The sequence below is a fragment of the Dendropsophus ebraccatus genome, chromosome 1 (genome assembly GCF_027789765.1).
Source record: "Dendropsophus ebraccatus isolate aDenEbr1 chromosome 1, aDenEbr1.pat, whole genome shotgun sequence".
Lineage (NCBI taxonomy): Eukaryota > Metazoa > Chordata > Amphibia > Anura > Hylidae > Dendropsophus > Dendropsophus ebraccatus.
Window position 1 is genome coordinate 142,058,497 of NC_091454.1, and position 18,870 is coordinate 142,077,366.

Below are 18,870 nucleotides of genomic sequence, written 5' to 3' on the forward strand. Positions count from 1 at the left end.
TCAATAGGAGCTGAGCTGCAGTAACCCCCCCCCCCCCCCCCCACACACACACACACACACTACACAGTGGTGCTTCTGGCACTGTCCACCTATCAGACGATGATGAATAGGCCCTTAGGGTAGCTCCACACACACTGTATCACAGCAGATTTTATGCTGCAGATCCGCAACAGATCTGCAGCAGATCTGATCTAAAGAACAGCATCAAATCTGCTGCGGATCCTGTACGTGAGAACGCACTCTTATTATAAACCTGGATAACACCTTTAACATATCCCAGGAGCCAGGTAAGCAGTGTGCCTTGAGATTCTCTGTGTGCATCTTTAGTTTTTTGTTTTATTTTTGTTTTATTTTGCGCTTTTGGTTTCTGTTGGCATCCAAGAAAGTTCTATTTACCTTGCCAGTTAAAAAAAAAAAAATCTGTGCATTACTGTGTGTGAGAGAGAGAGCCTACGGTTATTAAACCAACATGCATTATCATATCATACTGCTCGGATCTGTTGGGTTGTCTAACTAGGCCAGTGTTGTATCCTTAGTCTTTTTGTTTGTGTTGGGTAAGCATGTCAATAAGGACATAACGTGAAATAAAATCTGGAATCTGATCACCGTGATCTAAAATAAAAGCACCTTTTATAAATTGTCGTCTTTTCAATGATAATGACTCCTTTCTCTGTGTGGTAGGAGTTTTGCAAGAAGCCTGAAGACATCCGCTGTGCCTACAAGTTAAAAGGTCACATTACTCCTGTTCGTACTGTGGCCTTTAGCCATGATGGGCTAGCTTTGGTGTCTGGTGGACTTGGTGGCCTATTGAATATTTGGTCTTTAAGGGTAAGGCCACATAATCTTTAATTTGTAAAAAGTATTTGCACTGCATATGCATTTCGCATGCCACATTTATCAGTCTATTGATTTACTAATTTTTATTTTTTTAGGATGGTTCTGTTTTGCAGTCTGTTGTGACTGGTTCTGGAGCGGTTACAAACACAGCTTGGATTCCTGATGTAGGAGTTGCTGCCTGCTCTAATCGTTCCAAGGTAGGTTTCTCATTCTTCTGTAATTTGAGTGGTTACATGTAAACATTACATTTGTAGCAAAATCTTTCTCCTTACTGTTGAATATGAACCAAGTGTTTGAGAGTAAATATTTATTGACCTCTTTCTAGGTATATATTCCTTAACCTCTTCTACACTGGCACAGTTTTCTCCCTACATGACCAGACACTCCGGTGCACTTTTATTTTTGCGCAACATTAATTTAAAATTTCCTGGTTTCTTGCTGCTGTATTTATGAAGAGGTGCACACTTTGAGCTGGCGTAGATTTTTAGTCTGTTTTCCCGGCGAAAATGTTAATACATTTTGCGCACTGGAATGCCCTGCCACCTCCCTGCCTAAATAGAAACAGAAGATTGTCAGCAGAAAAAAAACAGCTGGTCTATTTAGTTTGTCTGACTGTAGAAGCAGGATCACTTTTGGTGGTGCATAAATGAAACTACATTTAGAAACACAACTAGATTATTGTGCCATTAAAGAGCTATAAATGCATGTACTAGGAATTCTGGCCTTTTCAGAATAAAATCTGTGAAAATCAGGTTCACAGTCTTGTGCAGTAAAGTACCTCACTGCTTCTGTTACTGAGCTGCTCCTGGCTGTAAAGAGTTCGGTTTTTGTGTTAGCTTTCTTAGTGGGGAAAATGCTGTTTATATAGCTTGCGTGTAGGTCCTCCAAATGTGTGTCTTTTTAATATGGCATTCTTCTGGGAACATTTTGTAGCATCTTTGAATAACTGAGTTTCTGGATAAATAAGAGTCTGTGTCTACTATTTTGCAGGATGTCCTGGTGGTAAATTGTACACCAGAGTGGATGGCCTCCAATCATGTTTTGGCTACCTGCAGATCAGCACTGAAGAACCAAGGAATTGCTGGACTTAACATGGCACCATGTATGCAGACCTTCTTGGAGCGCCTCCCAATCATGCTTCAGGAACAGTATGCATATGAGAAGGTATTGCAGCTCCTCACAACATCTGTACTGTAAAGCCTTTCTCTCTTTATCCTACACATCTGTTTTATAGCTTACTCTTATTTAGCAGTCTCTGCTTAGTAAACAAGACTAACATTCTGGCCCAGATTTGCTATTGCAATGTTGCCACAAACTTCCACCACTGAACACTTTTCTGCCTTGGCCCAAATAGTGGGCCTGGCTTATGACTGAAGATGACACCCAATTCTGGTGCATACTCTGGCACGGGTTTAAACCAACTAATAGTTGGTCACAACTTAAACCAGGCAGCCTTTAGATGGGCCAGATTTATTAATCAGCCTAATACACTTTAATAGATCTGGAACATGTGAAGCCTGTTTAAGTGTACACTGTCTAAGACAGTTTTAGTACATCTGGGCCGTTGTATTGAGCTAATAGGCTAAGTAAAGGAAAATGTTGTCATCTTTACATGTGTGATAGAGATTACATTTATCAGTCTTTATTAATGCAGCTATACATATATCTTTCATCATACTGTTTCTCTTTTCATATTTTTGGTCTCATTTTGCAGCCTCACGTTGTATGCGGGGATCAGTTGGTGCACAGCCCCTACATGCAGTGCCTGGCATCACTGGCTGTGGGACTGAATCTGGACCAGCTTCTGTGCAGTCCCCCTATCCCTCCACATCACCGCTTATCACCACCAGAACCTGCCTCATGGAACCCTGCGGAATGGGCATGGCTAGAGTGCTTTTCTACCACCATTAAAGCTGCTGAAGCTCTAGCTAGGGGAGCACAGTTCCCAGAATCCTTTGCTGTACCTGATTTGGAACCAGTTCCAGAGGAAGAACTAAGACTTTTAATGGTATGGAAGATGCTGTGGGAGTCAGTAACCATTATGGAGTTGCACTATAATACTATGGTTATACTTACAATAACATGTTTCTACACTAGGCCAACTTTTTTGCAGCCATAAATACCTTTATAAAAGTGTACAATACCAGAGCCATGTTCTTAAAAGCTCACTTGTATTCCTTCAGTTTGTATACATCTTTTTAAAGCTTGTTATCCAAAGTATAATAATTAATTCTATTGTAATAGGACACAACTAACTTTGTTAGAAGTGTCAGAAATTTTGTATAATTCAGATTTAGAATTATTATTGCATAAAATCAAAGTTGTGTGTTTTTTTTTTTTATATAATTACATATGCCAATGCTTGTTAGCCATTTTCTGAGCTTTATTCGGGTGTATTATTCTGTCTGCAGGATAACAGCAAGTGGATCAATGGGACAGATGAACAAATTATGTCTTGGGCCATCTCCAGGCCAGAGGTCAGTTAACCCATATTAAAGAAGCACTATATAAGCAAAAAATGAAATTTGCCAGTTACTAAATTTCTGTATCCATCTCGTTACATAAAACAGGCATCTTACAGCGTGTTTACACAGAGAGATTTATCTGACAGATTTTTTACGCCAAAGCCAGGAAGAGACTATAAACAGGGAACAGGTCCTCTTCTCATATCCATTCATGTCTTTGGCTTAAAAAATCTTTCAGATAAATCTCTATGTAAACGCACCCTTAGGGCCCTATTCCACAGTAACGATAATCTGCCGGATCGGCCCCATTTGGCCCGATTCGGCCGATTATCGTTCGGTGAGATAGAGAGAACGATCAGCCGATGATCGTGTCATCGGCTGATCGTTCATTTAGGGCCAGACCTAAAATCATCGTTCCCCCACCGCGCATCGCTACGGTTGAATAGCAGTGCGCAGCGGCCGACCAACGATTTGACAGCAGCAGCAGTAATTCATTACCTGCAGGTCTTCTTCTCCGCGCTGTCTTCTTCCCAGGGTCCCGCGCGCTCTATCTTCAGAATGGCCTGTCAGCTGACGGAGCGCTCAGCCAATCACAGGCAGGGACCCCCGCGGCCTGTGATTGGCTGAGTGGCCTGTCAGCTGACAGGCCATTCTGAAGATAGAGCGCGTGGGACCCGGGGAGGAAGACTGAGCGGAGCAGAAGACCTGACAGGTAATTTATGATGCTGCAAGGACATCGGTAACGATGTCCCTGCAGCCCTCGCTCAACGATCATCGGGCCGTGGAATAGGCCCAGTAAACGAGCGGTGATCTAGCAGATCGCTGCTCGTTTACATCGTTGATCGGGCCCTCCTCGGCCCGTAGAATAGGACCCTTAGACTTAGAAATGGAGCCCATCTTACGCAGCAAGACTTGGATGGCTGTGAGCTGGGAAGTGAAGTGCTTCTCCTTGCTCTGTCTAGTAGTTGATGGGTTCTGATAACCCAGACCCCTAACGATCAAAACTTTTGGACATGTCTGTGTGACAGTAATGCTTTAAAATAATGGGGAGGCTTATCATGTGCTTTGTGTATACCTGTTTTAGTTGCTGTGCCATTAATTGGTTGTCTGCCCTCTTGATTCCCTTTCCAATGATTAGGATTTCTTGCCCAGAATCAACAGAGAAAAATCTTAATTTCAACCTGTTGTTTCAGTGCTAAGATGTAATCTTTAGAATTTTATACAAATTACAAGATAAAACTCAAAAGATGTTCCCTTGAGCTGCACCAGCCTAGCAATGTTGGACCTGTCAGACTAAATAGAGTGGGCATTTATGTGCAGGCATTGTGATAAGAGATTGCTGGACTTTTGTTGTCTAGGTCAACAAATTAAAATAAGCTTTATATCTGATCCAGGGTAAGACGCTTTATTATACACTTACTTTAGTAAGCACAAAGGTCTGCTTTAAAAACAGAATGCAATTTTAAAAATTGCATAAATTGTTGTTTTAACCAGTATAGTAAATATCATGTTTTTCACAGGATTGGCATCTTGGAGGCAAGTGTGACGTATATCTGTGGGGAGCTGGCCGGCATGGACAACTAGCAGAGGCTGGCAGAAATGTGATGATTCCATCTGCAGCAACCTCTTTCTCTCAGGCACAGCAGGTATATTTTAGGCATAGCGAAAGAGTGAGTGTAGAGAGGGTACAGGTGATACAAAGAACCAGTATGTAGAAGTAGTCTGTGTTACTAGTAGAGATGAGTAAACCTTGAGCATACTCTGGTTTGGCCGAACCGTCTGCATTTGATTACTTGTATCTAAAGAAGTTGCATGCCCTAAGGAGTCCTAGAAAACATGGATACAGCCTGTGACTATATTCATGTTTTCCAGGCAGCCTTAGAGCTGCATCCAACTTTTTCAGCCACCATTAATCAAATGCAGATGGTTCGGCCGAACCAGAGTATGCTGAAGGTTCAGTCATCTCTAGTTACTAGAACTGTTCATAGATACCAATAGTGTTTTTATTACATGCCTTATAATTTAATGAACTATAAAGTTTAACTTTTGTAGTGTTCATAGTTATTTTAGTTATCTATCTAAATTTGTTCCCAGGTCATCTGTGGTCAAAATTGTACATTTGTCATCCAAGCTAATGGCACTGTGTTAGCCTGTGGTGAGGGTAGTTATGGTCGTCTTGGTCAAGGTAATTCGGATGACCTTCATGTACTGACAGTCATCTCCGCTCTTCAAGGTAAAGTAGAACTAAAAATGTATAAACCAAGCAATTGCTGTTCAGCTTAGTAAAACATTTATGGGGAAAATAAAATCTAGTATTAGGAAAACAAGGGGAAGCTTAGTTCTTCTGAGTTTAATGTCACATTGTCTCATAAACAGTTTATTTTTACTTCTTTTTATATTCCTATTGCTATTGCAAATAGTTTAGAGTCCAGCTAATTGTTAAATCCCAGTTCTGACAAGCCAATGAATTGTAAAAACGTATATTGTGAAAATGTTTTTTAGCTTGCTGGTTGTTTTAGTTAATGTTTGTGTTTCCTTTCTATAGGATTTGTGGTGACACAGCTGGTGACCTCTTGCGGTTCAGATGGACACTCTATGGCACTGACTGAAAGTGGAGAAGTGTTCAGCTGGGGAGATGGAGATTATGGCAAATTGGGACATGGAAACAGTGACAGGCAAAGAAGACCAAGGCAGATAGAAGCATTACAAGGAGAGGAGGTTGTGCAGGTAAGCTTTATCATTACAGAGTTTTCACAACAATGCAATTTTACTAAATAAATGCATTACTGTCTTAGTTTAAAGTTTGAGGGATTTTTTTTTTATTATTTTCCCCCAATAGCTTCATTTTGATCCATGGCTAAATCTTCTATTCAGCCATGTGTTTTTTCACAGGCAGGGGGCATGTTCTATGTACCAATAAATGGTTTTACAAATATATTGTGATTACTTTTATAATATATCTTTATATAAGAAATTTTTTTTCTTTTTTCTTTTCCTCATGCAGAGCGCTAAATTCAGTTTACAGCCATGACCAGAGGAACTTAGGGGCCTGTCACTAAGGGCTCGTTCACACAGAGCAAAAGCAGCTGAATTTCTGCGCTGAATCAGCTCTGAAATTTCAGCCGTTAAAATAGGTGCAGAGCTAATTTCCATTGTGTTGAATGGAAATTCTGCTCTGCAGTTCACACGGTGGAATTTCCGCACTGAACTAATCCGCTCTATGCCAGAAGAATGAACATGTTCATTCTTCCGCTAGCAGAAGCCTATACAAATCAATGGGGCTCTGATTTTCAGTTTCAGCGCGGAATACAAGCGTAATACAAGCGGAAATTACGCACTGAATCAGTGCGGAAATGGGGAAAAAAGGGGGGAGGAGGATTCTAGTATATATTCTGGTATAGTCTAATTTACTCGCTGAATTTCAGCACTGAATGCATGCGGATTCAGCACGGATTCCTCGAGTATTCTGCGCTGAATTTGTCAAGAGCTGATTACAAGCTGAACACTTTCCTAGCGGAATACGCAGGGATTCTGCTTACATTCTGCTTATATTCTGCTCGGAATTCAGCGTCAGTTCATTTCAGGCGGAAATATTTCCTCGCGTAATCCGCCCCTTTTGCTCTGTGTGAACGTAGCCTAACTGTATAAACGGCTTAAATTATTGTCCAGTTCAAGGCTATCCAGTGCCGCCTTTTTTCTGTCAGTTCTATTTACTTTATCAATGTCAGTGCATATACGCATGCTTGGTTCACATTAGCATCTTGGCTTCCATTTTTATTGCGTCTGTCTGACTTATTATGGATTTCTTAAATTTCAACCAACTTTATTACTTTCATAATTTTTTTAGGCATACTTATCACAAAGAAAAACTTCTGACATGTCACAACAACATGTCAAAAGTTTCCATTGGTCAGGCTTTCAGTGCTGAGACCCTTACTGATCAGGAAAACAGGCAGAGAGATGCGTGCAAAAGCATGCATCAATTCTCCGCTGTCAATCATCTTCTTATGGAGCCTGATCAGAATTCACTGTGAGCTAGGAAGTAAAAACTACTATGCACTTTTTCCCAGCTGATTTTCCTGATCATTGGGTTTTGGCACTGAGACACAGACCCATCAAACTTTTGACTTGTCCCTGTGATATGTCAAAAGCTTGTTGTTGTTTTTTGTTTTTTTTTTGTTTTAATGAGCTTCCCCATGTAAGACAAGAAAAGCACAGCAGATTGTGCACTTGTCAGTATAAGGTACCAGGAACACAATAGATAGGAAGCTAGTGCCAATGTGAACAGGACCTATAAGTTAGTTTCATACACTTCTTTTTTTTTTTTTTTTTTTTTTTTTAAACCAACTTTTTATGTCTATCTTCAACCAAATTCCAGATGTCTTGTGGCTTCAAACATTCAGCTGTGGTGACGGCAGATGGAAAACTTTTCACATTTGGTAATGGAGATTATGGTCGCCTGGGTTTGGGAAATACCTCCAACAAGAAACTGCCTGAGCGTGTGACAGCCCTTGAAGGATTTCACATTGGACAGGTAAAGTGGCAGGAATAATTCATACCGTTTCCTGATCTCCCTTAGACAATATTGTTTGTAGTTTAATAACAAAGTAAATTTTAGTATAAGATTACCAAACAGATTTTTAGCTATATCTCTGCAACCTGTATTGTCTGCCAGTTCTGTGTTTACAAGACTGTAATCCTCATAAGCTTGGAAAAGTAAATGGTGTGCATCAGGAATGTTTATATTTTAGGTGGCCTGTGGGCTGAACCATACGTTAGCTGTGTCTGCTGATGGGCTGTTGGTCTGGGCTTTTGGAGATGGAGATTATGGAAAACTTGGTTTGGGAAACTCGACTGCAAAGTCTTCACCACAGGTACATTGAACCTGACATTCTATGTGGAACCTGCTCTCTGTCTTTTGATTTGACAATGTGCCTAATAGTCTGTTTCTGTTCAGAAAGTGGACATTCTCTGTGGGATTGGCATCAAGAAGGTAGCATGTGGGACACAGTTCTCAGTTGCACTGACAAAAGACGGACATGTTTACACTTTTGGACAAGGTAATAGTTTTTATGATAAATATCCCTAATTTACACATTAAAATACTGCCAAAATACTATTCAATCTTAAATATTTACTCATCTTGAATGACTACAAAACTTTACTTACAATACGTGTGATTGTTCTCCAGACCGTCTAATAGGTTTACCTGAGGGTCGAGCTCGAAATCACAATCGTCCACAGCTGGTTCCAGGTCTCTTGGGCATCTTCATTGAAGACATAGCAGTGGGAGCAGAACACACTTTAGCTCTCTCATCTGCTGGTGAAGTGTATGCCTGGGGTAGTAACTCAGAGGGTCAGGTAAGTGATGACATCTCTGACACTTTATCAATGGCCTTTCTTAGTTAGATTTTTATTTTCTCTTACTCTGTATCATCTATACACTATTGTTACTATTGTATTAGTAACAAGTAATATTATTCTGCAGAAGCAATAATAACTCTGCCTGTTTAACCTTTGGTTAATCATATATCTAGACTTCACGTCTTTCTGGTTTGCATTTGGGTAGAAAATTATAAAAATTACTGTTGTCACTTATTTTAATAAAGATGGCCACTTTCTTAAGAATTGTCTATTGAGGCACTGCTTAATAAAACCGAGATTGTTATAATCCATAGAATAGATCTTTTAAACAGTTATATAGCCATAGTATAATTTATCACTGGAGCATCGGAAAGGCTATTGAAAAAAGAAATACCATCAAACTTTATCTTGCCTTTTACCATTATCACCTGACAGCTTGGCCTTGGTCACACCAATCATGTACGTGAGCCTACACTGGCCACAGCATTGCAAGGCAAGAACATTCGTCAGATCTCAGCAGGACGGTGTCACAGTGCTGCCTGGACAGCTACTCCTGTACCACCACGTGCCCCAGGTAACATGTCACTATGACACAGATCCTGCTTTAGTTTGCTTTCCTTCCAGATCTTTCTGGCTTCATTGATACTTTCTTGCAATTTTATCAACTTTAATTAGCTTTTATTGGATCTTCAGGTGTGTCGGTGCCATTGCAACTGGGTCTTCCTGATGTTATCCCACCACAATACAGTTCTCTGAAGGACATCTGTACTCACACAGTCAGAGCAAGACTACGACTACTATATCATTTCTCTGATCTTATGTATTCATCCTGGAGGTTATTGAACCTAAGCCCCAACAACCAGGTAATCTTACATTTCGCTGCTAACAATGCCAAATTATACCAGGATTTTCCGAGTGGTTTACATAAAATTCTTTTGTTTCATAGATGTCATGAGTTTAATAAGTAATGAATGATATTTATATTAATTATTTATTTGCCACTTATATATGACATTTATCTTACCTTTTTATGTTTTTTTTTTCTTCTTCTTTATATAGAGTAGTACATCCCACTACAATGCTGGGACATGGGGTATAGTACAGGGCCAGCTTAGGCCCCTGTTGGCACCCAGAGTTTATACACTTCCTATGGTCCGATCTATTGGGAAAACTATGGTTCAAGGGAAGAACTATGGACCTCAAATTACTGTAAAGAGGATTTCTACCAGGTTTGTTCACTGCTTTTACTTACAATCACCCTAAGCATCTTGTTTGTTTCTCTCTGACATTCATGTATCTTCCTTCTAATTCATCTTTTTCTCAGGGGTAGAAAGTGTAAACCCATATTTGTGCAGATTGCTCGCCAAGTGGTAAAGTTGAATGCATCTGACTTGCGCCTGCCATCTCGTGCCTGGAAAGTGAAGTTGGTAGGAGAGGGTGCAGATGATGCAGGGGGAGTGTTTGATGATACTATCACTGAAATGTGCCAGGTGAGCTGTCTACCCTAAACTGAATGTCTACGATCTAGGCCCCATTGTTCACAACTGCATGTTCTATCTTGTACTATCACACATTTTATATGTGTTGTGCATCAATATTTCCTGTTGTCCCTTTGCTAGGAGCTGGAAACCGGAGTAGTTGAACTTCTTATTCCTTCACCTAATGCAACAGCTGAAGTGGGTTATAACAGAGACAGGTAATGTGCATACTGTACCTTCTATTTATTTCAGTTACAACTTTCAATATAAGATTTTTTTTTATTTATTTTTTTTGTGGCTTTTAGCAATGAAGGTTGGATATGCAAAATAGCTTTTCACACCTCTTGAGCAAAGGGACATCTTTTTGCTCAAGAGATGTAGGAGCTATTTTGCATATCCTTTCTTCCCAGAACTCTCAATGCAATCCTCTGTAAGTCTTCACACGTCTTTATGACTGGCTCTCCTTAACGAGAATCACTACCCCTTTGACCCACAGCAATGACGGTTGGAATCACACATGCATTTTTTATGTAATTTATTAGGTAAATGCCAAAAGTGCTTTTAGCTCAAATTACTGCATCAAACCTGTAAGCATGGTTTCAGATGAACACTTGTCATCACAATGGCTTTACATTTGGTCTTTACAGTGCAGAATGTAAACCTTGTTTTAGCAAATTAATCTGTAAGCTGACCTAGTCTTTCTGATGACTGATACATATCTAGATTAGTTTTGTTAGATAAATTTTGAATGAAGTTTCCAGGCAGAGCCTATATATGCACTTAGAATGTAATTGGAACCCTAAGTTAGTCCGAATCAGGAATCAGTAGTATACGACACTCTTACAGTTTTTTGCAGTTTATTCTTCTTAATGTAATATTTTTAGCATGTTTATGTCTGTTGCATTTTAATTCTACACATACTGGGAGATTAATACAGCTCTGTCATCCTTCTAAAGGTTCTTGTTTAACCCATCTGCTGGATTGGATGAACACCTTATGCAGTTCAAGTTCCTTGGCATCCTTATGGGTGTGGCTATCCGTACAAAAAAGCCTCTTGATCTGCACCTGGCCCCCCTGGTATGGAAACAGCTGTGCTGTATCCCACTAACTCTAGAGGACCTTGAGGAGGTCGACCTGCTATATGTGCAGACTCTTAATAGCATTCTTCACATTGAAGACAGTGGCATCACTGAGGAAACCTTCCATGAGGTACCATATGACTAGAACACTGGTAAATTAGTATGGTTATTATAGGAGCAGTTCTGTGTGTCAATCTATTAAGTGTGTAAACCTATGTATGTCATGTACTTTAGAAACAGACTTTAGTTCATACACGTGATTTATATTTTTATTATTTTACCTCCATGTAGATGATACCCCTCGATTCCTTTGTGGGTCAAAGCGCTGATGGAAAAATGGTGCCCATTATCCCTGGAGGGAACAGCATACCCCTGACCTTTTCTAATCGCAAGGAATACGTAGAGAGAGCAATTGATTACAGACTGCATGAAATGGACCGTCAGGTTAGACACTGAAAATTTAATAGATAAGCTAGAGATGACATTTTTATATTGGTTATTAAATAGTTGTCTCAAACAATTTCTCTCTATTTAATAGCCAATGTCATTCCTAACATATTTGTGATACACCTCTTACCACAACTAGGTGTTCTAGTTCACATCAATCTGCTAGTCCTACTTGTTTGGGGAAAATTGTCACTAGTTAGTAACTGCTTGAACAGGACAAATTATAGAAAGTGGGGTGAGGTATAAACAGTAAATAAAGGAACCATGAGGGGTGATTTATCAAAACTTGTGCAGAGGAACAGGGAAGCAGTTGCCCATAGCAACCAGTCAGATTCTAGGTTTCATTTTCCAAGGCCTTTTTAAAAATGAAAGAAGCAATCTGATTGGTCGCTATGGGTAACTGCTTCCCTGCACAGGCTGTGATAAATCTTCCCCTATATTGTTACTATTGTAGTGTAAGGATGTACAGTGTTAGGGCAGAGCTGCTGCTGTGTGTAATGTGGAGAGGAGAGAGGAGACTTCACCTCATGGCAGTCACCATTATATCCATTTATTGCTGAGGTAGCAGAATCCTGCCTCATTGAGACGCCACCCACCTGTAGGATGGCTACTGTAGTGTATGTGTAATCCAGGACTACAACTCCTATCATGTAAAGGTGTGCTGGGGGTTGTAGTCCTACAACAGATAAGAGTGAAAAAACTAGTTGATTTGATAATATAAGTAATTGGCAGACACTGAGCCACCATGCTGATCAAAAGACACTTGTAGTAATACAGACATTTCCTGCCTATGGGTAGAGTAGGAGACGCTATAGTCAGAGAGGAGGGTGTGGAGCTATAGGCGTGCAGAGCTGTGATGTCACTGCTGACCCCTGTGACCTGGAAGTTCTTTATGTAAACAAACACAAATCCAAAAAGCAGCAACAAAGGAGCAGGCCCAGGGGCACAGAGGCGAGAGGAAAGGTTAGAGAAAACCACTAAGAGAAAGAGACAGATTACATATTATTCACATTTCCAATAAGAAAAATGTTGGACAACCTCTCTAAAGATAAAACTAGGCTTCTTACTCCTCACTCACCACCCATAAAGCTCAGGACGACTGTCCTTCGTGTACTTCCCATATCCCCTCTCCCTTTGGCACCAACAATGACATTGATGATGTCTATTCACCTGGATAGTTCAACTTCCAGTGATTGGCTGAGCTGCCTGTTCTCTCAGATACAGCCGGGAGCGGCAGGACATTAGGGAGAGCAGAGAGGTGTCGTTTTTTTTTTTGTTTGTTTGTTTTTTACACATTCGCCAGCCATGCATTGCTATTACCTGTTGCGATGCGCAGTCGTCAGCCAATGATTTCAAGTCAGGACCTAAAAACACAATCAGCCGATGATGGTTGTCATCAGCTAATTGTTGTCTTTATTACATGGAACAATGATCTGCCGAATCGACTTATTCAGCAGATTATCCCTCTGTTTAATAGGGCCCTCAGGGGCTCAGTAACAACAGTGAAAGCTTTAAAGTCACCTTGTCATACCTGAAGGGTTAATATGATTGATTAAAACCATACAGGTTGATAAAAAAATCTTTTGAAATGACAGGTCCTTTAATTATTTTTTTTTACATTAGAGAAACAAACTCCTCTCTATTACCTGATTAAAAAGCATTTTGTCTCTATACGGACTTTTGTGCAAGCATTGTGGGTCAGGTGTAGAGTAGAAATATTCCCATGTTGTACTCATACGCGTTTGTTTTTATATGCCAGGTGGCAGCTGTGCGAGAGGGAATGTCATGGATTGTGCCAGTTCCCCTCCTCTCCCTTCTCACTGCCAGGCAACTAGAACAGATGGTGTGCGGGATGCCTGAGATCTCTGTGGAAGTTCTGAAGAAAGTGGTGCGATACCGAGAGGTCGACGAACAACACCAGCTGGTGCAGTGGTTCTGGCAGACGTTAGATGAATTTTCTAATGAGGAGAGAGTCTTGTTTATGAGGTTTGTTTCTGGCAGGTCCCGACTTCCAGCTAACACTGCGGACATTTCACAGCGCTTCCAGATCATGAAGGTTGATAGGGTAAGTACACCTATTCATAGATATTTAAGCTATTTGCTCTGATAACTTGCTATGATCAAAGCAGAAGTGGAAGTATAAAAAGTTTCAGAAGGTTGTAGCAAACAGAATTACTATTGTCTGCTATTCTGTCTACAGCCTCACGACAGTCTGCCTACCTCACAGACATGCTTTTTTCAACTCCGACTCCCTCCGTACTCGAGTCAGCCAGTGATGGCCGAACGCCTGCGCTATGCAATCAACAACTGCCGATCTATTGACATGGACAATTATATGCTATCCCGTAATGTGGATAATACTGAAGGATCAGACACAGACTACTAAGTTCCAACTCTGAATACCGCCTCTCCAAAAGTAAAGGTGTGAAGTTCCACCAGGCATTTTGCACACTTGCAAGGTTTTTTTTTTTGTTTTTTTTAATAACAGAGACAACATTTTAATTTAATTTCTCCTCGCTTCATTGTAAATTAAGATAAAGTGAACTGGCCCTTCCCTCACTCGCTGATTGGAAGTTGCATGGAGAGCAGATATTCTGTTGAGGGACAGGGTAAGTGGCCAAGGGACTTGGTAAAGTTTTCCAGACAACCCTGGTCAGTGCTGTACTTGAATATTGTATATTGGTGCACTTATTGTTCACCTCCAAAACAGTTTTACATGATTATTCCTATTTATTTTGTTTTAATTTGGAAGTTGCCTGTGCAGGATTAGTTATGCAGGAAAAGTAATAAACCCAACAGAATGATTGTGTGGTTTTTACTGTATGCATGTCTTTGTGTAAGATCACTTCTCACATAATATTTACATTCCTATTCCAATACGAGGAGTTATTACATGTAATCAAAAAACATACAGAACAAAACCAAGATATTTTGAAGATTATTTTCACATTGTGTGGCCTCCATGGAGTAAAGGTTAGGCAGGGAGATTGGATACAGTATAGCTCCCTAGTACAGAGTCACACAAGCTCTATGTCAAGCTTAAAGGGTACCTTTAACAATGACTGATCCGCGTGCAAGGGCCCGATTTTAAAAGTGTTATCTAAGATTAGAAAAAGCACATCTACTTTCTTACAAAAACAGCATCACACCTTTCCCCAGGTTGTGTGTGGTATTACAATTCGGCTCCATTCACTGTTTTGGATTTGAGCTGCAAAACCCACACCCAAACAGATTACAAGAGTTGGGCTATTTTTGGAAGAAAGTGGCCATGTTTTTCTAAGCCTGGATAGCCCTTTAACCCCTTGCCTCCGCAGCCTGTTTTGGCCTTAATGACCAGGCTCATTTTTCAAAATCTGACCTGTCTCACTTTATGCGCTTATAGCTCAGTGATGCTTTAACGTATGCTAGCGATTCTGAGATTGTTTTTTTGTCACATATGGCACTTTATATTAGTGGCAAAATTTGGTCACTACTTTGTGTGTTTTTTGTGAAAAACATCAAAATATCATGAAAAATTTTAAAATTTTGCATTTTATGAACTTCTGAAATTCTCTGCTTCTAAAAAAGGAAGTCATAGCACATAAATTAGTTACTAAATCACATTACCAATATGTCCTCTTTATTCTGGCATAATTTGGGAAACATATTTTACTTTTTTAGGCTGTTATGGGGCTTAGAAATTTATTAGCAAATTATCACATTTTGTGAAAGTTTCCAAAACTGATTTTTTTTTAGGGACCAGTTCTTTTTTTAAGTTGATTTAGGAGGCTTGTATGCTGTAAAACCCCATAAGTGACCCCATTTTGGAAACTAGACACCTTAAAGAATTAATCTAGGGGTATAATGAGCATTTTAACCCTACAGGGGCTGGAGGAAAGTATTCACAATTAGGCCTTAAAGAAATCGAAAATTTTAATTTTCCAATAATATATATGTTTAGATTAAAGTTTCTCCTTTCCAAAAGGAACAAGAGAGAATCTGCACCCCACAATTTGTAACACAGGTTCTCTTGAGTACAACGGTACCCCATATGTGGGCGTAAACCACTGTATGGGCACACAGCGGGGCTCAGAAGGGAAGGAGCGCCAATTAGCATTTTCAGTGCAGATTTTGCTGAAGAAGTTTCTGAGCGCCAGGTGCGTTTGCAGCGCCCATGTAGTGCCCGTAGAAGAGAACCCCCCCAAAAGTCACCCCATTTTGGAAAGTACACCCCTCAAAGAATTCATCTTTGGGTGTGGTGACCATTTTGACCCCACAGGTATTAGAGGAAAGTATTTAAAATTAGACAGTAAAAATGAAAAACTCGAATTTTTCCAATAATATGTTCGTTTAGTTTAAAATTTCTCAATTTCACAAGGAACATGAGAGAATCCGCACCCCAAAATTTGTAACGCAGGTTCTCCTGAGTACAACGGTACCCCATATGGGGGCATAAACCACTGTATGGGCACACAGGAGGGCTCAGAAGGAAGGGAGCGCCAATTAGCATTTTCAGTTCAGATTTTGCTGAAGAAGTTTCTGAGCCCCAGGTGCGTTTGCAGAGCCCCTGTAGTGTCCGCAGAAGAGAACCCCCCCATAAGTCACCCCATTTTGGAAAGTGCACCCCTCAAAGAATTCATCTTGGGGTGTGGTGACCATTTTGACCCCACAGGTATTAGAGGAAAGTATTCAAAATAAGACAGTAAAATTGAAAAACTTGAATTTTTCCAATAATATGTTTGTTTAGTTTGAAATTTCTCAATTTCACGAGGAACAGGAGAGAAGCTGCATGCCCAAATCTGTAACGCAGGTTCCCCTGAGTAGAACGGTACCCCATATGTGGGCATAAACCACTGTATGGGCACCCAGCCGGGCTCAGAAGGGAAGGAGCACCAATTAGCATTTTCAGTGCAGATTTTTCCGAAGAAGTTTCTGAGCGCCAGGTGCGTTTGCAGTGCCCCTGTAGTGTCAGCAGAATAGAACCCCCCCAAAAGTCACCCCATTTAGGAAAGTACACCGTTCAAAGAATTCATCTTGGGGTGCAGTGAGCGGTTTGACCCCACAGGTATTAGAGGAAAGTATTCAAAATAAGACAGTAAAAATGAAAAACTCGAATTTTTCCAATATATGTTCGTTTAGTTTAAAATTTCTCAATTTCACGAGGAATGGGAGAAAAAATGTACCCCAAAATCTGTAACGCAGGTTCTCCTGAGTACAACGGTACCCCATATGTGGGCATAAACCACTGTATGGGCACACAGGAGGGCTCAGAAGAAAGGGAGCGCCAATTTGCTGGAGCAAAACCGCAGCTAGTAATGGTTATTAGAATAGCGCAGTTACTAAAATACAAAAAAAAAATGAGATTACAGGTAATGTGGGGTGGTTACGGGCAACCTGCGGTGGTTACGGGCAACGAGGGGTGGTAACGGGCAACGTGGGGTGGTAACGGGCAACCTGGGGTGGTTACGGATAAACTGAAGTGCTTATAGGTAATCTGGGATGGGAACCTGTAACGTGCGGTGGTCGGGGGCAACGTGCGGTGGTCGGGGGCAACGTGCGGTGGTCGGGGGCAACGTGCGGTGGTCGGGGGCAACGTGCGGTGGTCGGGGGCAACGTGCGGTGGTCGGGGGCAACGTGCGGTGGTCGGGGGCAACGTGCGGTGGTCGGGGGCAACGTGCGGTGGTCAGAGGCAACGTGCGGTGGTCAGAGGCAACGTGCGGTGGTCAGAGGCAACGTGTGGTGGTCAGAGGCAATCTGGGGGGAATTACATGTGATTAGGGGCAACCTGGGGGGGTTACAGACAATCTGCGGTGGTTACGGGCAACATGGGGTGGTTACAGACAATCTGGGGTGGTTACGGATAAACGAAAGTGCTTATAGGTAATCAGGGGTGGGTACATGTAATTTTGGGTGGTTACGGCAATCTGGAGGGGGTCACTGGCAACGTGTGTGAGTTAGAGGCAACGTGCAGTGGTTAGAGGCAACGTGCGGTGGTTACGTGCAATATGCGGGGTTACGGGCAATCGGGGCTGATTACGGACCATCTGGAGGGGCTCACTGGCAATTTGGGGTGGTTACAGGCAACGTGCGGTGGTTATGGGCAACGTGCGGTGGTTATGGGCAACATGCGGTGGTTATAGGCAACATGCGGTGGTTATAGGCAACATGCGGTGGTTATAGGCAACGTCCGGTGGTTATAGGCAACGTGCAGTGGTTAGTGGCAACGTGCGGTGGTTAGTGGCAACGTGCAGTGGTTATGGGCAACGTGCGGTGGTTAGTGGCAACGTGCGGTGGTTATGGGCAGCGTGCGGTGGTTATGGGCAACGTGCGGTGGTTAGTGGCAACGTGCGGTGGTTAGTGGCAACGTGCGGTGGTTATGGGCAACATGCGGTGGTTATAGGCAACATGCGGTGGTTATAGGCAATGTCCGGTGGTTATAGGCAACGTGCGGTGGTTAGTGGCAACGTGCGGTGGTTAGTGGCAACGTGCGGTGGTTAGTGGCAACGTGCGGTGGTTATGGGCAGCGTGCGGTGGTTATGGGCAGCGTGCGGTGGTTATGGGCAACGTGCGGTGGTTATAGGCAACGTGCGGTGATTACGGGCAATCTGGGGTGGATACGGGCAATCTGGGGCGGATATGGGCAACCTGCGGTGGTTACGGGTAATTTGGGGGGGCTAGGGGTAATCTGGGAGTAAACTGCAATTATTACTATAATAAAAAGTGTGTGTTTTATTTTTTTGTATGTTTTTCACTTTTTGTACTTTATACATTAATTATCACTGTATTACTATGATTACTGTGATATTTTCTATCACAGTAATCATAGTTCAGTGACAGAGACCAAATTGGTCTCTGTCACTTTAAATTTTCAGAGCTAACTGATTCTGGAGCGCATGCGCACTTCAGAATCAGCCTGGACGTCGAGGAGGACGGAGCTCCGTGGATCAGGTAACGTATGTGCGGAAGGGGGGGGTGACTGGGGGACGGGGGTGACTGGGGGGGTGGGGGGCGACTTGGGGGGGGGCACGGTGACACTTTTTATCCCCTGTCACCAATGATTTATGGTGACAGGGGATAAAAAGTGCTGATCAGCACTGGGAACAGGCGATCGGCGGTATATAGTATATACCGCCGATCGCCTGCTCCGGGACCACACGGGGGGGTCCCCGATCACTGCCCCATGCTCTCCGCTACCTCCGGTGGCGGAGAGCATGGGGCTTT

General features: G+C 41.9%; 1 protein-coding gene across 1 annotated transcript in view; it reads left to right on the forward strand.

The window, feature by feature from the left end:
- The window catches only part of HERC1 (HECT and RLD domain containing E3 ubiquitin protein ligase family member 1), a 104,101-nt gene extending 89,626 nt beyond the window's left edge, over positions 1-14,475 (forward strand). Inside the window, exons 59-79 of the mRNA XM_069980563.1 lie at positions 682-828; positions 933-1,034; positions 1,828-2,001; positions 2,552-2,845; positions 3,249-3,314; positions 4,823-4,948; positions 5,397-5,535; positions 5,848-6,029; positions 7,681-7,836; positions 8,054-8,176; positions 8,260-8,362; positions 8,494-8,663; positions 9,102-9,240; positions 9,360-9,529; positions 9,726-9,895; positions 9,991-10,156; positions 10,286-10,362; positions 11,101-11,353; positions 11,515-11,667; positions 13,430-13,735; positions 13,871-14,475. Of these exons, the coding sequence (XP_069836664.1) occupies positions 682-828; positions 933-1,034; positions 1,828-2,001; positions 2,552-2,845; positions 3,249-3,314; positions 4,823-4,948; positions 5,397-5,535; positions 5,848-6,029; positions 7,681-7,836; positions 8,054-8,176; positions 8,260-8,362; positions 8,494-8,663; positions 9,102-9,240; positions 9,360-9,529; positions 9,726-9,895; positions 9,991-10,156; positions 10,286-10,362; positions 11,101-11,353; positions 11,515-11,667; positions 13,430-13,735; positions 13,871-14,056 (3,402 nt within the window). The 3' untranslated portion in view covers positions 14,057-14,475. The remainder of the gene's footprint in view (positions 1-681; positions 829-932; positions 1,035-1,827; positions 2,002-2,551; positions 2,846-3,248; positions 3,315-4,822; positions 4,949-5,396; positions 5,536-5,847; positions 6,030-7,680; positions 7,837-8,053; positions 8,177-8,259; positions 8,363-8,493; positions 8,664-9,101; positions 9,241-9,359; positions 9,530-9,725; positions 9,896-9,990; positions 10,157-10,285; positions 10,363-11,100; positions 11,354-11,514; positions 11,668-13,429; positions 13,736-13,870) is intronic.
- Positions 14,476-18,870: the final 4,395 nt, after the last annotated feature.